This window comes from Talpa occidentalis, unplaced genomic scaffold (genome assembly GCF_014898055.3).
Source record: "Talpa occidentalis isolate TD23 unplaced genomic scaffold, MPIMG_talOcc4v2.1, whole genome shotgun sequence".
NCBI classification, from domain to species: domain Eukaryota; kingdom Metazoa; phylum Chordata; class Mammalia; order Eulipotyphla; family Talpidae; genus Talpa; species Talpa occidentalis.
This window is the reverse complement of record NW_026555331.1, coordinates 30992378-31013694: the sequence shown is the minus strand read 5'-3', so window position 1 is coordinate 31013694 and position 21317 is coordinate 30992378. Positions and strand designations below refer to the sequence as shown.

At 36.3% G+C, this 21317-nt stretch overlaps 1 protein-coding gene and 1 long non-coding RNA gene across 2 annotated transcripts in view; one reads left to right on the top strand and one right to left on the bottom strand.

Annotated features, from left to right (window-relative positions):
- The window catches only part of SPAG1 (sperm associated antigen 1), a 55237-nt gene that overhangs the window by 5393 nt on the left and 28527 nt on the right, over nucleotides 1-21317 (top strand). Inside the window, 8 exon segments of the mRNA XM_037503238.2 lie at nucleotides 231-390; nucleotides 2901-3023; nucleotides 5936-6000; nucleotides 6493-6602; nucleotides 7214-7319; nucleotides 9497-9627; nucleotides 10683-10789; nucleotides 14122-14281. Of these exon segments, the coding sequence (XP_037359135.1) occupies nucleotides 231-390; nucleotides 2901-3023; nucleotides 5936-6000; nucleotides 6493-6602; nucleotides 7214-7319; nucleotides 9497-9627; nucleotides 10683-10789; nucleotides 14122-14281 (962 nt within the window).
- LOC129145284 (uncharacterized) lies at nucleotides 9106-15689 on the bottom strand. Its single transcript, XR_008550594.1, has 3 exons — nucleotides 15550-15689; nucleotides 15056-15114; nucleotides 9106-9249 (listed from the first exon to the last, which is right to left on the bottom strand). It is a non-coding gene; the product is annotated as an uncharacterized LOC129145284 (long non-coding RNA).

The following is a 21317-nucleotide window of genomic DNA, read 5'->3' as shown; positions in this document are numbered from 1 at the left end:
ATTTTGAAACACTTTTCCTTCATTGCATTGATTCATATATAGGTTAGCAGATAAAAATAGAGGTTGTGCTTCTTGAGGAAGATGAGTGGGCAGCAGCAGCCCACCCTTCATCCTTGTGCATAGGTAGTCCTTGAGATTTCTGCAGAACCCTTGGACTCTGTATAATCCAATTTTCAAACCACTGGTCTTAGTGATCTCTCAATAAAGTGAAATTCTGAATTTTTTTAAAGGTCTGGAGAGGAAGGATATTATCCTGAACTTACAGAATTTTGTGAAAATCGTCTTAAAGGATTGGCTCCTCAAAGTCGAGCTTTAAGGAAAGATAAACCTGCAGCAACAGCATCCAGTTTTACAGCAGAAGAATGGGAAAAAATCGACGGTGATATAAAGGTATGGAGTAACACCAGTTTTTGTGACATTGTCCTTTTGTGGGACCCTCGCCGGTGGCTGGGGATCGAACTGGTGCTGCAGAGGTTGCGGGCAGCCTCGCAACCCAGCGCTCAACCGCTGTGCCACCAGGGAGGCCCGTGACATTGTCCTTTTGTATATGTTTCTGCTTTACTTACCTGAAATCCTAGCCTCCTTAGTTGTCAGCAAAGGGCTCTTGGTGACATTGAATTTAAGTGATATTGCGCATATGTCTACTTCATTTATTGGAAACCCTAGTCTTTTTTGTCTGTAAAATGTTATTAGTGATAGTTACAAGGTAGTGTTAGTTGTTTCTTAACATCTAGAATACAGTGTGTGTCATATACCTTTTATATTTTAAATGACTGAATAATACTCCATCCTATAAAAGAACCTTAATTCCATCAGCTTCTATAAGTAGTGCTATACAAACTTATTTGTTAATTTTTGGTACTGCTAGTGTTATTTTCCTTGGAATAAATAGAATACAACTTGCTTTATCAAAAGATTTGAATAATTTTAAGACTTTTGAAACATATGTTCTCAGAAGAATTGAGCTAAAAACCTTCCTACTAGCTGTGTAAAAGAATGCCTATTTTCAGGTAATCTTCCCTGTAATAATTCTTAACATTTTTAGTCAAGTAAGTAGTTGAAAAATGCAAGTAGTGGGTTTTTTGATTATTAGCAATGTTAAATTTTTTCATTTATCTGTCATTTGAATTTATTTTGTTAATGATTTGTATCTTTACACTTTTCTTACTCAGCTTTATTGAGCTATAATTTATATCCAATAAAATTTAGCAATCTTATTGTACATATTTCACTTTATTTTGATAAATATACGCCACAGAAAATTTCTGCTGTGCCCCTAAAATTTCCTTGTTTCCCTTTGCAGTTCCCTGGCCAACCACTGAACTGCTTTCAATCACTGTAGATTTGTTTTCCTTCTTTCAAGGGTCATTGTTCTGTGCTAGCTATTGTTCAATGTCTAGAAACCATTGTATCATATATTTTATCTAATTCTGTAGATTTTAGTAAGGAAGGTAAATCCAGTCTCTGTTCCACCAGTAGCGCCTGGAGAAAAAGTCCCTTTGTGGATTTTTCTATTGACATGTTTTTTTATTTGTAAAAGTCCTGTCTTATAAGTTGTAAATTTTCCATCAATACTTTATATGCCTCTTTAATTTTGTCTATGGTGTTTTTCATGTATATTCATTTAAATTTTTTAAAATGTAATCACACCTCTTGCTTTTATTTTTTATGATCTTTTCATTTGCTTTTATACTTGGGAAATTATTTTCTCCACCAGATGCATATATCCCTATATATTTCTCAGAGTTCCTTTGTGGTTTCATTTTGCTTAAGAACTAATTTTTAAATGGATTTTGGAAAAGCAGAGTTTTTTGGTTTTGCTCCTTTTTATTCAGTATATTTTTCCTGGGTGAATAATAAATTTGAAAACAATATGAGGAAAAGGTATTTTCTTACTTAGGATGCTAAGTTCTTAATACAGTTCAGCTTTTTCATTTTTAGACTTGGTTTAAAAATGTGGTAGCTAATCTACATGTCAAAATAGCAATTTATAGCCATATTCATTTGGCATTATTTTCAGGATGTAAAACAGCTTAGTTTTAGTTGCAGAGTCACTTTCCTCCCAGTTGTTTTGTTTTCTTCTTGTCACTTTTTGAATTAGTCCCTCTCTCACCTCCTTTTCTGTCATACATTCCCCGCCACTTCTCCCTCATTCCCCATTCTCTCTTACTCCCTGTCCTCTATAATTCCTCTTCTCCCTCTTACCTTCCTTGTCTGCCTGCTTTTCTTTTTTCCTCTCTTTGCCCCTTTCATCCTTCCTGTGTTCTATGCAGATAAAACAGATAACATAGTTTATTGCTGTATCCCAGTGCTTACCTTAAGTATATCTAACCAATATTAGACCCTTACTATCGATGTATTTGCCAAATACTAAGTGGTAGAATTTCACAGATGAGAAAGGAATTTCTTACTCAGTTTTTTCCTGGCACCTGTGACAATTCAATTTTTATAAACATTATTGTGAATCTATTATATGCCATAAACTGTTTGATTCTTGAATCACAAAGACGAGACTAAGATAGAGACTCAGCCCTCAAGAAACTTACAGTATGATGTACAGAAAAGGAGCTGATACACAGAAGAGGAGCACTTGTAGCCAACCAGGGAGCTCAGGAAAAGCTTGCTGGAAGGGTGATGAATAAAATATTGCAAGATAAATACAAGTTAAAAAGGCAATAGTAATATGAATATACTTACCTTATAATTAAAAAAGTTATGATGAAAAGATTTATATTGTCTGTATTATCTGACAATTGGGGAAAAAAAAAAGAGTAGGAAGGGCATTCCAGGTAGAGAGAAAAACTAAAAACTAAAGCTTAGAAAGCTATAATGACATCTAGTCCTTTCAAATGCCTGGTTAGTAATTTTAAACTGTCTTTCTTTTTCTATCTTCTTTTCAGAGTTGGGTATCAGAAATTACGAAAGAAGAAAATAAAATACATGCTTATGAAACCAAGACTTTCCCAGCTGAAGATAACTTGCCTCCAGTACGTAGTTCCAACAGCCGACTTCACACTAGCAAGGTAGGTTGATTTGGTGTGGGGTGCGGGATGTGGGCTGTAGGAGACATTTGCAGTGGTTGCTGCCTTATTAAGAGTGCTGTTGTGCTTAGTCAAAGTTGCCGAAGTATCGTGTTCTGAGTTGAGCTGGGACGGTCTTCAGCGGGCTGTGTGCTATAACCTTCTGGAGTAGGCTGTTTTTATTCCTGGGTGATCAAAATGTATCAGCTTTTTCCTTGAAGACTTGTGTCTTGGGTTTACTGTCTTCCCTTATTTTGTTGTTGTGCTCTCTCTTCTACTCTGGCCAGTTTTGATGAGCATGTACAATTGAATTGAGTGTGTGTGAATTTCAGGGAATAATTCACTGTATCTAGTAGAGGTAGAGAGGAACTATTTTATTACATCTAGCAGTTTCAAGTGTTAGTCGTCTGTTTAGCTCATGTCTTTCTTTATCCCTAACCCCTTATGAGTATTTTTGATGGTTGGTCCCTATTTTATCCTGTAGAGCTTTCCTTTTTAACCCAGGTTCCACAGAGAAGGGCCTGTTGGGGTTTCCAGATTCATTCTATTTTACTTCAAGTTGAAACTGAGTTTCTGACCCAGCTCATGCTCTGGGCCCTGGGAGTCTTTGGGCTTTCATTTGGATTACACGTTCCTTTCCCCCTGCCCTATGTTTTTTTTCTTTTATTCTCATAATTTTTAACAGGATGTAAATTTGTAAATTTGTAACAAGTCTTTTCATTCTAGATTAACGCATCCTTGTTGTTCTCAACTCTTCTTTGAATCTTCCATTTTATTTAAGACATCCATAGGGCCTCCCCGGTGGCACAGCGGTTGAGTGCTGGGTTGCCAAGCTGCCCGCAGCCTTCTGCAGCGCTGGTTCAATCCCTGGCCACTGGGCGAGGGTCCCACATGGCGCGCAGACCTCTCCTGCCGCCGGCTGCTCCCCTCAGCAGTGTACTTCGGTCCTTCTGCCTGCTCTGCTCCCCGCTCTGGCTCTGGTGGATTCTCTCACCTTCCCGCGCTTCTGACTGTACCCAGTGCTTGTATAAATAAATAAATAAATCTTTAAAAAAAAAAAAATTGGTAAACCAATGCTAATGTTACCTTAAAAAAAAAAATAAAAGACATCCATAGCTCTGTGACTGTGCTCCCAGATTATTTACTTTGCTAGATCTTTTTACTCCCCATAAGGAATTATTCAGGTAATGAGGTGAGGTGCACTGTAGTGTGTCACACTATCTGTAAGCAATGAACTTGTATTTCTTAGATATCGATTATGTGCTAAGTCCTAAAACATAACAATGAATAAAAGTTGATCTCTGCCCCCAAGGAATTTATAGTTCAGTGTGAGTGGGAGAGTGGGGGTGGGGATGGGTATACAGGCTGGTAACAGTAGTTCTCAAAGTATGGTCCATGGACCCTTAGAGTACCAGAGATCCTCCCAAAAGATCCAGAAAGTTAATTCTATTTTAAAAAATAATTGCTTTTTGTTTCACTGGGTGATGTTGCACTGAGGGTAAAGCTGCCGGTGCGTTAGTACACACGAAGGCTCTTTGCTAGTGTTTCCTCCACTGGTAGGCACTGGCAGCAAAAAATTCTAACAACCTAAAAATGTCCTTGATGAAACAATAAAACTTATTGTGTAAAATCTTGAATTTTGAGGTCACATTTTTAAATATTTTATGGGACTAACACTTCACTGTGAAGTGAAATATGATCATTATTATCTGCAGAAAAGCACTTGTGTGAGTTGCCAACTGAAGTGGCCACTTTTTCCTGAAACAGTTTTTATTCCAAAGAGTGATTGACAGACAAACTATGGTTATTCAGACTTGGGTTTAGTCAAACACTGTATTGAAAATGAGTGAAGTGAGCCTGTCATTTCTAGGAAACCAACTGACAGTGTTTTTTTGACACTGAGAAAATATGAGCTTTCAAATGCAATTTAGACTAGTTCGTGTTTTTATATGGTTCTTGGTTAAAGACATTTCTGATGTGCTCCATGAAGGTATTAACAGATAAGATTTTTTTGGCTATATCGTGAAATGTATAAATATCTGAAATATCTGCATAACTCCGAAAGACCAATGTACAAAGTTACAAAACTGTCTGGGTAAAGAAACCCATTCAAATTATTTTCAAATTATGACTTTTAAGAAACTATTTGTAAGCTTAATCACTTATTGTTTGCCCTCCTTCCTTCTGGAGCTGGCAGGGGGCATATGACTTAGGTTGGGTCACTTAATAGCACCAAGTTAGTACTTGGTGAGGCATAGGCACATGACCCAGGCTAGCCAGAGTCACTTTCCTTTTTCATTCTGATCAGAGACCTGTGAGGTAATAATTCCAGACTGCCTGTGGCCACATTTCCTATCACATGAAGAAAGCAAGTAGCCAGCAAGGATAACAAAATCAGTAGGCAGATACTAGGGACAGGGGGAGAGAGGTCATATGAATTCTTTCATCTAGCAACAAATCTGCTCTTTCATAAGTTTGGTTGCATAAGTTTGCATAAGCCAATAACTTATTTTTTGTTAATAGAATTAACCCAAGTTGGATATCTGTAATTATAAATAAAATATTTTTAATAAAGCAAAGCAGTTATTATTTCCCTAGTGCCTAGGTTTTGAAAGAAAAAATGATAGTCTAGTGCTTTTGGATAATCAAAAATCAGTAACAGTCACATTTCAAACATGTGTTTTTAAACTTGGCATCTGTACTTCAAGTACTGTAGATTGTTCTCCAAGTAGCTACAAATTTTCAATACTTTTTAAACATGCTAAATATGATTATTATGTCAGTAATTATTTTATAGTTGTGATAGCTTTCTAATTCACCAAATTTAAATATTTAATAATTCACATTTTATTCATTTATAGTAAAATTTGATCTTGTATTAAATACGTATCATAAAATATGATTTATTCTTTCAGGAAAAAAATTCTAAAAATAGACCAGCTAAAAAGAAAATTCCAAGGGATTATGCAGAGTGGGATAAGTATGTTTTATATATCTTTATATAAAATTTGTCACTGAAAATTTTTCTTTGATAAAATATAATTTCTTATTATAAATATGTTAAACATATCAAAAATACCAGATTACGTCAACAGAATACTAAGAGTATCTGGTTAAAGCACTTTTAATCCTTTTATCAGTTAATAAAGAATTACTGCCTCCTTTGGTTTATAAAAGTGACCATAAAGAACTAATGTAACCCATCTACCTACCCATAGAAAAGTGTGAAAGTTTTAAATTGATAGAAATTGGTCAGAGTTTTAATTACAAGGTTCTGAATAGTTTATGTCTGATTAATATTTAAGTTGTCACTAATTTGCTTGCTTTCAAAGAGAGAATACAGATGACTTGTAATATTTTTTGGAACATGTATTTAAAGGCACAGTGATACAAATGCAAGAATATCAATAAAAAATTTTATTTCTTTGCTCATATTATATTTTTTTCAATTTTTATTGTTCTTTCATTTAAGATTTGATGTGGAAAAGGAATGTTCAAAAATTGATGATGATTACAAAGAAAAGACTGTGGTAAACAACAAGTCACATTTGTCTAAAATTGAGACAAGAATAGATATAGCAGGTAACTAGAGAAAAATAAGCGTATTTAGTGGTATTTAAATTTCTTGATTAAAATTATGTAAAACATACGAGTTATAATAAAAGCTGTCAGTATGAAGACATTCTCTTATAAATGCTCCAGATTTTCATTAAAAGTTTAGATTACCCCCTAGAAACTTGCACATTTCTAATAAATTTAATTATATTATTTAACTTATTATTTATTAACTTTAATTTTACATGAGTAATGCTTATAATTAAACTTAATAACATGTAAAGATATAAATCTAATTTTTATCATGGTTAATTTGTTTAGTGTTTGTTTCTCTGAATCCTCCAACTTTTTTTCCTCCTTGTTTTCCCTTTTGTCTCAAAACAAAAATATGGAGCAGATTTTTTTTTTTTAAGTCCGTGGGTGCATAGAACCATTTAAATGAAACAAAACCAATCATAAAAAATCTAAAACCTCAAAAATTGCAAATAGTTAAGGAGAAGAAATATCCTAAGCTTAGGGCACTTTTCATTTTATTTTACAATTTCCTGTTTCTGTTAAAATGAGCATTTTTGTATTCAAAGTTTTTAGAAATATTTACAAGTATATTTTTACTTATAGCAGATGACATTTATTTCTAGGCTTAACTGAGAAGGAAATCGCTTCTCTTGCTGTTCGTGAAAAAGAAAAAGGAAATGAAGCTTTCAATTCAGGAGATTTTGAAGAGGCTGTGATGTATTATACAAGGTGATCATAGTTTTGTTGTGGTTTTAATTTCCTAATTAAAAATGGATATTGTTCAAATGTAATTGTTGAAATTGTTATGGAGCAGCCCTGATATAAAACGGGTTGCCTGGCTGTGGGTCCTCACCCGCGCGCTTAAAAAGGGACTTATTAATACTCCATTACAGGCACACACAAAAGGTTAATAAAAGGTTTATTTACAAGGGAAAGGGAAATGAGGAAAATGTACAACTCAGGGAGAAAATAGGGAAATAAAGTCTTTAATGCATCCTACCCAATCCGACGACCTGGAAACCCAATGGCACTTGCAGAGCTGGCTGAGGCTGCGAGCTGGCGGAGAGCCAAAAAGGGCAACCCCCTCCCACCTCCCCGCCAAAGCCCACGTGTCTGGTTTTATACCAAACCTGGCTGCTTAACTCTACCCTCAGGTTCCAGCCACCTTCCCTTTGGTGGTGATGGGATTTGTCTTTCCCAATGACCTGATGGCTTTGGTCTGGAGTGGGGGTGGAGTCCACAAAGCCTGTATGGAATTAGCCTTAGGACATCCTTTTCTCCCTAACAAAATGATATAATAAACCCAAATAGCATGTGTTACTCAAGACACACTCAAAACACACAGAATCACTCAAGACATTTTACTTATTGTTTATCATGCATTCATTGTATTTACCTTGTTTTTTCCAATACTTTTCTCAAACTTCCAACCTCCCATGTGATCCCCATGTCCTAATTTCCCTAATCTTACAGAGAAAATAAAAACCTTCTGAATGGACAGAAAGTTCATATGGTATTGAGATTAGGAACTGGAACTGGATTCCACAGTCAGACTGCCTGGGTCTCATCCTTGCACTTATGTTGCTTCCTCCATCACAGGGTCGTTTCATATGCTAGGTCTCTGTAATACTCTTGTTCTCATTATCGCGTTAATTCTAATTTATCTTTCGGATGTCAGCCCACATCTCATTTTTTTCTCCTTAGAGTTAAATCTACATGTAACCAAACTATTTTGTGTATTAAAACAGTAACACTGTGAAAAATAATACTAATTATGATTAATTGCTGCATTTTTTTGTACTAGGAAATTATCTCCAAAGTCTCAAAAAATGTGTTTGATATTTCCTATTAACTAAACTGTTTTTATAAGTTCCGTGGGTATTTAAATCCCCATCTCACCTCTAAAGCCTGAGTCAACTTTAAACCTCTTAACTGGATATTAAAACATCTGTCTAAATAATGTTTTAGTGTGTTTATAGAATTGTATTTTGATGATGCAGATTAACTGAAATATCAGATTTTGATCAGCTTATAGCAATTGGTTATAGCCTGAGTGTTAGAGCTTGAATGTCACAGCAGAAGTGTTATAGCTCTTATAGCAAAGGTTCAGGGGCTTCAAGGACTACCTTTGGTGCAGGGGGAGGAGAATCTAGGTATACAGAACACTTAAGCTGAATGCCCAAGGTGCTCTGTGGGAAGCATACTTATATAGGCAAGGGGTGAGAGTAGGTCTACTTTAGCCAAATAAGGGTTTCAGCTATTTCAGTTTTGATTGGCGAAAAGTGTGTCGTGCTGTGATTGGTTGACTTTCCATGCTGGACAAAGCTTGCCTGAGGAGTTTCATTTTCTTCTCTGCTGTGGACTTCTCTGCACATACGCCAACATGGTAAAGCCTGGACATGCCTGGAACCAGACTCTCAACAGCCTTCTTATTCCAGTTGTTATCCAGTCTTGGCAGGGTTCCATATTTGTTTTTCAAGACTATATTAGTTTGCTAGGGCTACCCTGACTAAATATCACAGACTGAGTGGCTTAAACAACAGAACTTTATTTTCTGGAGATCAAAATTGGCTTCTTTTGAGGTCTTTCTCCTTGGCTTATAGATGGCTGTCTTCTCCCCAGGTCTTCATGTGTGTGTCTGTGTTCCAGTGTCCTCTTCCTGTAAGGACACCAGTGATATTTGATTATTTGATGACCTCATTTTAATTTAATCACATCTTGAAAAATTCTATCTCTAAATATAGTTATATTCTGGAGATTAGGACATCCCCATATGGATATTGGGATGGGACATAATTCTTCTCATAACAGCCTGTTATTGTTTTATTTACAACTTCAGCTGAGCCTCTGTATCTTCTTATGTTTACCTCTCATCTACTTGTTGCCAATAAGTGTCTCTTTTATAGAAGCATCTCAGTGCTTCCCACAGTAGTGGCTTACAACAATCGTGCTCAAGCAGAACTCAAACTACAGAACTGGAACAGTGCTTTTCAAGATTGTGAAAAGGTCTTGGAACTGGAACCTGGAAACTTAAAGGGTAAAAAATATTCACAGTATGCTTGAAAATTTACAGCAGGATCTATAAAGATCATTTGTAGATACTTATTATATCTATAATAAAACTATTTCAGATGAGCTTGAATTTCTATGTGAAAACTGCATTACCTCCATATAAGTTACTTTAAATTTCAAGTTTAACTTGCACTATAAGTCCTTGATTTTTTTCATTAAAATAGCTAGTTTTCAAAAAATTGACTAAAACATATATGCATTTTTAAAGAAATACCTCAAAATGGCTTTTAAACTATAGATGTTTTTTTCTTTCAATTTTTTAAACTTTTGGTAAGATACATGTAACATAAAATTTACCATTGTAGTTATTTCAGTGGCACTAGTACATTTATTCTGAGCTAAATTTGAATAAAAGGTTTCTAAGTTTTCACAAAGCAATGAAATAATACTAGATTATAAGGAGAAAAACATCATTGTTTAGTAAGAACTCTCCATTATTGGGCCTCCCCGGTGCTGCAGTGGGTTGAGCGCAGCCTCTGCAGTGCGGGTGCAATTCCTGGCGGCCAGGGAGATTCCCACATGGCGTGGCAGACCTCTCCGGTCTCGCCCGCTGCTCCTCTCAGCAGTGCTTTGGGTCCATCTGCCTGTTCTGCTCTCTGCTCTGTCTCTGGTGAATCCTCTCACCCTCCCGCGCCTCTGGCCTATACCCCAACTCTTACGTAAATAAAATAAATCTTAAAAAAAAAAAAAGAACTCTCCAATATTGTGGCACAGCATGGTACATCTGAAGGATTGAGGTGTGTTGTTTCTGAGGCCTTGGTAGCTGTTGGGGCATGGGGCTGCCAGAGGGCCTGGTTGTTGGAGAGGACAGTTGCGTGATGCAACCTCTTCTCTCTGCCTTGGTGTTATTTTCTATATGTGTAGTACCGGCAAATGGGTGTAGTTAAGCTTTGTACCTTTTTTTTTTTTTTTTTGCATCCTAAACAATCCTGTGCTACTTATGTTCTTCCACTGAAAAATATGTTATAAATATAACGGTCTATGTCTACAAATAACACTTTTATTTTGGTAAATTCTCAGCTCTTCTGCGCCGTGCCACTACGTACAAACATCAGAACAAACTCCAGGAAGCTTTAGAAGATTTGCATAAAGTACTGGATTTTGAACCTGATAATGAGTTGGCCAAAGTAAGTGTAGAAAGTGATTTTTTTTAACATCAAACTATAGTTTGCTATTTCTGTATTTATGTTACAATGACATTAATCTGGCTGAAAAATGAGGAAGATGATAAGATCACTTTAAAATGTCTCAGACATTCTGAAGTGTTAACATCTATTTGAATGCAGTGTTATAGGCAATACTTTCCTCAAGTTAATCTCAATTTATTATGCAGAGTGGCGTAGAAGTTTTCCAGGTAGGATTAGGCAGTAGCTTGAAGCCCCTACAAGAGTGTTTCACCTGTAACTCGCATGATAAGCACAGCAGTGTAGACAGCATGCACCACCCTTTGCAGACTGGCTCAGGTATTTACTGAAAGGAATCTGTATTAAGACCCAAAGAGCAGAGAGAAGTGTCAGGGCCTGTAAAGTATCTGAGACTCCTGGGTCATATACCAAGTACTTTGTTACCAAAACAAGCCAATGAGTTCATGTCAGTCCCTGTGCCTCCATGTCCCATGGGGGTGATGAGATTGACCCAGATTGATGCCACACACTCACTGAGTTTGTGTCACATCTGAAGAATGCCAAGTTAAGGAAACTCCCATCCTTTATAATGAGATACAAGCAAAACTGCCAAGCATCTGTTCCAGAGGGAAATATTTAACTGGAAAGCAAATAAACTTGTTTCTCCTCTGAAGGGAAATACTGTATTTCACAAGACTGTTTTCAGTAAAAATATTCTTAAAAGACAGTCTAGACTGCAGGCGGTTTAAGTGCCTCTGCTTGTTAGCATGCAGGCGAGGGGTACCCAGAGACCCCGGAGCCTGTGCACTCCAAAATGGAGTCAACAATTTACCATGTAAAGACAAAGCAAATTCACAGTATATTGATCTTTATAGAATTGGTGTGCATAGAGAGAAAAGAAGAAAGGATATTCCAAATAAAACACTCAAAATACTTAGCCAAACAGGGCAGATGTGAAGCAGGACCCCTGAGGCCTGAAAGCTTGCCCCACATCTAAGGAACTTTCTGACAGAGAAGCATACAAGAGGGGTTCTGAAGCAGGTCCCAGAAAACAGGAACAAAAGGCAATACCACATCAAAAGAATGACTGCCATTGTTAGCCTCTCCATGTTATCTCTCTCACCAACATCTCTTCCAAGTGTCTCTACATGTCTCTCCTCCCATGTCTCCTTCCCAGCAGTACCAGGGTACAGGTTAGGCCACAGGAACAAAGTGCTCTTCCTTAGCCCACCTGACTTCGTTGTTACGTAGCTTCACTTGGCTGCTCAGCCCCCCTGCCACTAGCTCCCAGTAGCACACTAGGACCTGTAGCACAAAGCAACTGCATGTAGGTGGTGGTGGTGGGGGCGGGGGGCATGGCACGTCCCCTAACATGCTCACAGTATATTTAGAAATGTGAGGAACCCAACATCTTCTAACAATAAATTGTCACTAAATTTCTACATACACCTACTAAATTATTTATCTCATGCTGAATGGCAGCTAATGTGTCTAGTATTTCAGCAGCATTTGTCAAGTTAGTATTTCAGCAGATTAGGTTTAGGTCTCATTTTGGAATACATCTTTTCCCTGTAGTATTTCCTTTTTATGATGGCATATTAAAAAGTTAACACAGTTCTAAAAGTAAAAATTTGAAACAAGGAAAATCACCTTTGATTTCACTACCTAGTAAAATCTCATGTTTATATATTAACTATTAGAACTTGTTCAAATGCATTTTTATCTTAACCTTATACAAACATTAACTCTAAATGGATCCATATACCTTAATGTAATGCCTACGATATAAAATTTCCAGAAGGAAATATAGGAGAAAACTCTTAAAACTCAATAGTAAGAAAACCAAATGAACAGGCACTTCACCAAAATAGAAATGTAGTTGGAAAATAATCACATGAAAAGGTACCCAATATAATTAATAACTGAGAAAATATAAGTTAAAACAAGAGATAGCACTACAAACCTGTTAGAATATTAAAATTAAGTCATTGACCATACCAAATGTTGGCAAGGACATGGAAAAACTGAAACTCTTGGTAATATAAAATGATACCACCACTTTGGAAAACAGGCTAATCATTTCTTGAAAAGTTAAACATAAAATCATATACTACTGTAGGATCCACTATTCCACTCTTAAGTATTTCCACAAGTAAAATACAAGCAAATGTCCATACAAACATTTATGCTCAAATGTTCATAAGGGCTTTATTTGCAATTGTCCCAAACTATTGTCCTTCAGCAGGTGAATGGATGAACAAATTATATTCATACAAGAGAATATTGTTCAGCAATATAAAGTGATGAACTATAGTATAGATAGATAGATAGATATAAAACATGGTTGAATTTCAAAATAATTATGCTGAGTGAAAAACAATTGAGATTACAGATAGTATGATTCTATTTATATGAAGTCTTAGAAAATGCAAGCTGTCATGACAGAAAGAACAGTGGTTGCAGGGAGAAGCAAAAGTAGGTGATATTACGAAGAGATAGCAAGAAACTTTTGAGAATGATGGATATATTTACTATTATGTCCAAAAAATCTATCTTCATTTTTAATTTCCTGTGATTTATATCAACTAAACCTTAGTACGACTGTTAAAAATGAGGAAGGAAAATGGTTTATTATATATAATATATATTGTAAAAAATAAATACTTTTTAATCTAGCTGGCATGAAATATAAAGCTATATCAACATTGCTCTAAAAACAGCATGTGTAGTATGATTTAACTAGCATAAAACTACACCTTTGTGCATATTATGCATACGAATATATCTAGGGGACCTCCCCGGTGGCACAGCAGTTGAGTGCTGGGTTGCGAAGCTGCCCACAGCCTCTGCAGCGCCAGTTCGATCCCTGGCCACCGGGTGAGGGTCCCACATGGCACGCAGACCTCTCCTGCCGCCCACTGCTCCCTTCAGCAGTACTTCATCAGTCTGCCTGCTCTGCTCTCCCCTCTGGCTCTGGTGAATTCTCTCACCCTCCCGTGCTTCTGACTGTACCCAGTGCTTGTATAAATAAATAAATATATCTTTAAAAAAATAAAGAAAGAAAGAATATATCTAGGGTCATAAGAATGCCAATAGTGTTATGTGGATGGCAGAATTTCAGATATTTTCTTTTTATATACTTATTAACATTTTAAACTTTTTAGTGGACTATGATTATAAACAATGCTGTGAAGTTGTTTGAAAAAGTAAAACAAAACAAAGACCACCATACAAAGGCTTATCTTAGTTATCTTTACTTTTTAATATTTTTATCTTCTTACCTGAATGTTTGTTTTCATTAAAGAAAAGTGTTTGATATGGTGATTATGTTGCAGAAAACCTTGTCAGAAGTTGAAAGAGATCTAAAAAATTCTAAACCTGCATCTCAGACTAAAACCAAAGGGAAAAGGATGGTTATTCAGGAAGTAGAAAACTCTGAAGATGAAGCTGGAAAGGACAGTGAAAGAAAACATGACGATGGCAGTGGAGACAAAAGTAAAACATCTTTTTTCTTTTGGTTATGCACAACACTGCCTGTTCATATGATGAACTGGCTCAAATTTTCCCTTCTGTTGGTACAAAATTCTTAGAATGCCAAATGTTTTATAGCTTTATCTTATAAATTCACCTCACATGGGTTAGAAAGGCTATTATCAAAAGACAAGCAATAACAAGTACTGGCCCGTTTGTGGAAAGAGGGCACCCTTGTGTACTGTTGGTGAGAATGTCAATTGTTGAAACCACTATGGAAAACAGTGTGGAGGTGCTTCAGAAAATTAAAAATAGAACTACCTTATGATCCAGCAACTCCATCTTTGACCAAGTATATACTCAAAAGAAATGAAACCACTATCTTAAAGAGTTATCTGCACCCCAGTAGTTCATTACAGCAATATTCACAGTCACCAAGATTTGAAAGTAACCTCAGTGTCCATCTATCAATGACTGGATAAAGAAGTTGTGGTATACATATACAATAAGATACTATTCAGCCATAGAAAAGGAAATCCTTCTTTGCCTTGAGGACATTGTGCTAAGTGAAATAAGTCTGACAGAATGATAAGCACCTTATTGTATTGTAGCATACAAGGCTGCTTTCAAGTTAGACAAGAGTAGGCCACTTGCTTGCCTTGGGGCAATACTGATGGGCTTTGTGCCCCAGGGACTGATCACTGGAACACCTTGTTAATAAGACTGGAGCCATGTGTGGGAGTTAGGTGTGTACTCACCTTCCCTAAAGCCCAAAATCCAGTGTTCAGTTTGACCCACCTTTTTCTATCAATAAAAAGGCCAGGATCCTGCATCGAGCAGCATTCTGCATCCTACAGCTTGCAGGGAAAAAAAAAAAAAATTGGGGCTTTAGGAAGGGTGAGGAGATAAACAAACAGGAAAGGGCTAATCATTTAAAAATCAGAAGTAGTACTATTACTCTTGTGATTAGAAATCTGTAATATTTAAAAGACTGATAAAATATTTCTTTCTGCAGATTATTCCTAACATCAGCCCCATAGAAAAGCAAATATTCACATTCATTTTTCCAGACAACCATAAATTTTAGGGAACTATTTCTGATCCAGTCAGTCAGGGCTCCTTCTCTAATAATTTTGTAGATTAGGAATATATAAAAATAGGTAAGATTCTGGTAACAAAAATATCTTGTTAGGAAGAATATAAATTTTAAGACTAGTATGTTCCCTTTTGTCAGTAAAGCAAATCAGAATGAGGTGGAGTAAATAAAGTTGATGGGACTTTCTTATGCTCACCTCTTCTGCATTCCATTATAAGTGACATGTACAAAACAGGTCCTGGCGCCTTGCACGAAAGAGGAGACATCCAAATCACTTTTAGGAAAATACTGTTAAAGCCCACATGGAGGTTATAAAGTTGGAATCTTTGCATGTGGTTTCCTATCCCATCACATTCCAAGAAAGAATTCTTAGTCATTATGGGGTATGATGCAGGAAAATACATGAATTAGTGTTTTGTAACCTAGGCCGACAATGCTGCTCACCTGCGCACTCCATTTGGGCTGGCCAGGCCCAGTTCATCAAGACTGAGGTATAGCATAACCAGTGGGCTTAACAGCTGATTCTGTGTCAAGTACTAAGATAAGACAATTGTTAGATTCTTGTTATCTGTCCTTTTAAGGACTACAATGGAGACATAGCTCCCTATTTCCCTGCCTGATTAGACTTGGGGATTTGAGTTTGTGTGCTTTCTTGGAAACTCCCCAATCTATTTGTTTTCCCTTTGGGGAGAGTGCATAAAGAAATAGCCATCAGCATACAACCATATCTGTTAGAAACTTTGGTATTTGTTCTTTCTCCTTACAGAGTCCATGAGAAGCAATCAGAGGAAAGTAAGTGCCTGGCCTCTCTGTAATGCTGTTGTTTTTTCCCACTTAAAAATTAAGTATAGGAAAATTAAATTGTCACCCACAAGCAGTAGAGATATTTCTCTTTTCCTGGAATTGGCAGCATCAGGAATACAGAAATATATGGGGATTCAAAGAGATAAGATAATAATAAATAAAATATAAAAATCATAAAGGGGAATGATTCTGATCATGTGAAAATGAAAAATCCATATAGGTCAGTACCACTAAAAAAATGAAAAAGCCAATGACAAACTAGGAAAATAGCAAGAGGTTGATAACTATATGAAGAGTTTTTACAAAAGAGTAAGAAAAATTTTAAAAGCCCAGTGCCAAAATGAACAAAGCATATGAACAGCTACATCCAGGAAATGTATATGATCAATAAATTTTGTATTGCTAGTAAAAAATGAAAATATAGAATCTTTTTCCCCCCATTGAATTGGCCAAAATGGGGGGAAAAATCCACCTCAAAGTATCCTTTGTTGTCAAGGATAAGGTAAAATAAGCACTTTAAAAAAACTTGATTTATAATTTATATATCATAAAATTCATTCTTTTCAAATTCAGCAGATTTTAGTATTTTTACAAGGTTGTGCAACCATTGCTACTGTGAAATTCATGAACGTTTTTATCATCACAGAAATAAATCTCATACTCACTAGCATTCACCAGTCTTCCCTTCCCCTGGCAGCCCCTGACCTTTTTTCTTTCTCCTTTCCTGATGTAAATGGAATCATATGATATGTGGCCTTTGGTCCTAGATTGTCTCACTTAGCATAATATTTTCAAGGTTCATTCATGCTACAGCATCTATCACCATTCATTTTTATTCCATTCCATTGCCTGCATAATACCACATTTTCTTTACTCATTCATTAGTTGCTGGACATTTGGGTTGGTTTGACTTTTTGTCTTTTAGGAATAATGTAGAAAGCCTCTTTGGTGTGTGTGTGAACATATGTTTAAAGTTTCTGGGGTATATTTAAGAGTGGATTGCTGGGTTATATGGTAGTTATATGTTTAACTTCTTGAGGAAATGCCAGACTGTTTTACAAAGTGCTACATCATTTTTTTTTCTTTTTAAATAACATTTTATTGATTTACATTTAGTTTACAATGCTATGTAAATTTTGGAAATACAACTTCACACCTCTTTATGTGTGAACCTCACTGCACCCGCCACCAAATTGGTAGTGCTATTCCCATTAGGAGAGAGTCTCCTTCTACCCTTGTATCTACCTCCTTTCCTCTCTGTTAACCATCATAGTTTTCATAGTCTAGAGTTATTTTTGTGGCTACATCAATTTGTATTCCCACCAACAATATATGAGGATTTCAATTTCTTCACATTCTTGCAAACAGTTGTTATGGTTTTACTTTTTGCTTATAACTATCCCATGGGGTATGAAGTACTATTTCCTTATGGTTTTGAATTTCCCTAGTGACTTATGATATTAACCATCTTTTACGACCATTTGTGTATCATCTTTGGAAAGTGTTTATTCAAGTCCTTTGCCCATTTTAAATTAGGTTGTCTTTTTAGTGTCACATTGTAACTCATCTTTATATATTCTGGATACAAGAACTTTATTAGATATGTGATTCGCACACAATTTATTCATTCTGTGGATTATCTTTTTATTTTCTTAATAATATTTTGATGCACAAAAGATTTTAATTTTGATGACATGCAATTTATTGGTTTCTTCTTTTGTTGCTTGTACTCTGATGTTATAGATAAAAATCATTTGTGAAATCTAAGGTCATGTTGAATTACCCCTATGTTTTCTTGTAAGATTTTTATGGTTTTAAGATTTTAAAAGGTTTTAACCTTTTCTCTAGGTTACTGATTTATTTTGAATAATTGAGGTAGGAGGGAGTCTATTCTAGTTCTTTTTTTTCCAGCATGTAAAAATCCAGTTGTCCCAACATCATTTATTAAAGAGACTATTCTTCTTCATTGAATGGAATAGTCTTGGCATCTTTGTCAAAAATCAGTTTCCCATGATGTTTTAAGTCTATTCTGTCAGTCTTTCTGTCTTTATGCTGACATCACACTTTTTTTTGTTACAAAATCTTGAAATCAGAAGTGTTGATGTCTTTGATTTTGTTCTTAATTTTCAAGTTTGTTTTTGCTATTCTGGGGACCCTTGCAATCTCACGTGCATTTAAGAATCAGTTTTTTCATTTCCATGAAAATAGTGTAAATTTTGATAGGGATCATGTTGAGTCTTTAAATTGCTTTGGGTAGTATTGATATCTAAACAATAGTAAGTCTATCCATGGTCACATGCTATCTTTCCATTTTATATATGTCATGTTCAATTTCTTTCAGCAATATTTTGTAGTTTTCATAGTATAAGTCTTTTATCCTCTTGGTTAAATTATTCCTATATTTTATTCCTGTGAATGCTATTGTAAATGGAATTGTTTTTGTAATTTTCTTTCCAGATTGTCTTGCTAGTGTATAAAACAACTGATTTTTTTTTTTAAGGATTTATTTATTTATTTATACAAGCACTGGGTACAGTCAGAAGTGGGGGAGGGTAAGAGAATTCACCGAGCCAGAGCAGGGAGCAGAGCAGGCAGAAGGACCGAAGTACACTGCTGAGGGGAGCAGCGGGCGGCAGGAGAGGTCTGTGTGCCATGTGGGACCCTCCTCCGGTGGCCTGGGAGCAGCCGGGGATCGAACCGGCGCTGCAGAGGATGCAGGCAGCTTTGCAAGCCAGCGCTCAACCACTGCGCCACCGGGGAGGCCCAAACAACTGATTTTTTTATATGCTGATCTTGTACCCTGAAACTGTTGAATTTGCCTGTTCTAGCAGTGGTTTGATTTGTTTGTGGATCTGTTGGGATTATATTTCCCAAATAATCTCTATATAATCATGTTGTCTGTGAGTAGAGGTAGTTTTACTTCTGCCTTTCCAATATGGACACCTTGTATTTTACTTGTTTCATTGAGCAGGCTACAACTTCTAGTACAATGTTGAGTCACTAACAAGAAACACTGCATCTTTATCTTGTTCCTGATCTTAAGGGGGAAGTTTTCATGATTTTAGCATTGAATTGTTTGTTTTTCATAAATGTACTTTATTATGGTAAGAAATTTCGCATCTGATCTATTTTTCTGAGTGTTTCTTTTTTTTTTCTTTATGAAAGGGTATTGGATTTTGTCAGATACCTTTTCAGCATCAGCTATGATCAGGCATCTTCCCCTCTCAGTCAGTGTGGTGTGTTGCATAGATTTATTTTTTATTGTTGAGCAATATATTCTTATGTTCCTGAGATAAATCCCATTTGGTCATGGTATATAACCCTTCTATTATTGTTTTGAGGATTTTGCATCTATCAATTGCCCAGAAAACCCCATCCAAGACTTCTGAAGTCTGTGATTTTTAACCCCATTGTGCTAATGACTCTTTCGCCCTTATGCAGGTGACATTATTAGTCATTTCTTCCATTTGTTATTGTTGATATTTGATATTGTTATTGTTGACTACTTGTTTGTCTCTCATTTCCTCCCCCTCCATCCCCCATGTCCACTGGAGATTCTTCCTCTGATCATCCTATACATTAAGTATTTCTCGGGGATCTTTGGAAGATCTGAATGACACACTGCACTCAAACTTCAGTGTTTATTTATATACCACGAATTCCAAAGTCAAGGTTTTTAGATAAGGCCACTCCTCTGTTCTGCCTTTGGAATCACCTTCTGAAGTGCTCCTCTGGTATGTCCCTTGAGTAGTATAATACCAAACAGGACTCACAGGTTTGTCATGTTTGGGCCTCTGTTTTCCTTTGCAGAGACTGGCACAGTTGTTCAGTCTTAATGAAAGAGGTATGACTTTGCATTTAATTCATTTCATTCAAATCCTGGTTGTGCCGGTTTCCTGCTCTCTGTGCTTGAGAGAATTCCTAAGCTTCTTAAGTGTCTCCATTGTCTCATTTGTAAAGTGGGGATGATAATACTTGATATGAGGATTAATGATAATGGGAAATGGTAATGTATGTAAAGGTTTTGACCTATATTAAGTTCTTCATAAACTGCAGCTAGTTAGTAATAGTGTTAGTCAAACATAAGGGGATAATATACATGGAAATGGAAAATATTAATACCAAGTTGTCCATTGTTTCTGCTTACACCGACTCATGTTTCCATCCATTTTTATGCTGGGTGGGAACCTGAGTAACAGATACCAGATGATGAAGGGTGGAGCTTGTTCTAATAGTCCTTCTGGGTCCAATCTGGGGCTGTATCACTAGGACATGATCTTTTTATTGTTTTAATAATTAAGTCTGTTGTTAGTGACCCAAAACTGGATGTTACTCTGTTGTATACAAATTTGTATTTATCAGCTATACTGTAGACATTGTATTTTTATACTCAGTGATTGCCTTAAGGTGGGCATCGACTGATTTTTATTTAAATACTTGTGTTTCCTGTGTCCTCTTTGTGTTTCAAATCCTATCATTAACATTCATAAAACAAAAGGGAAAATAGAGCCATTAAAGTCAGATTAAAAATTTTAAAAAGAGGAGGCTTGGGAGTCTGTTTTGAAATGATGAATAGCTGCTTTAATGTTATGACACCCATCAATGAAATATTTATACATCGTTTTCATATTTAAAAATAGTAGATTCAATTATTAAAGCTATGATTAGTAAATCAAGATCAGAGGAAGGTATTATAATGAAAATTTAGTCTTTTTAAGGCTCTCTTTAAACTGAACAGCCAGATGCCTATGTTATGTTGGCTAATTTCACCTTTAAATGTCTTAAAAATCACGTGGACCTTTTCTTTCAAATAATGTGTTTCTCCCAGGCCTTTAAAATAAGGGTATACTCTAACCCTGGCGCAATTATTATATGGAACGTTTTTTTTGTAATTTCATTCACTCATAATTGCAAATGAGAGAAAAGTACGTATTTTGTAAGACCCATGGCTTGACGAAGGACATCATTTTGCAATGTCACTAGCTCCTTAGCCTTTAAAGAGTTAAAATAAGGGGTTGGCTAGAGCGGGTAGCCCGGCACGCCCCGGGGACCCTGGCGCTCGCGGCCGGCGCGGTAAACCCTCCCGCGGGGGTGCCCGGGGAGGTGCCGGGGGCCACCCGGCCCCACCCGAGGGGGAGGTGTCCGCCGGGCGACCCCGCC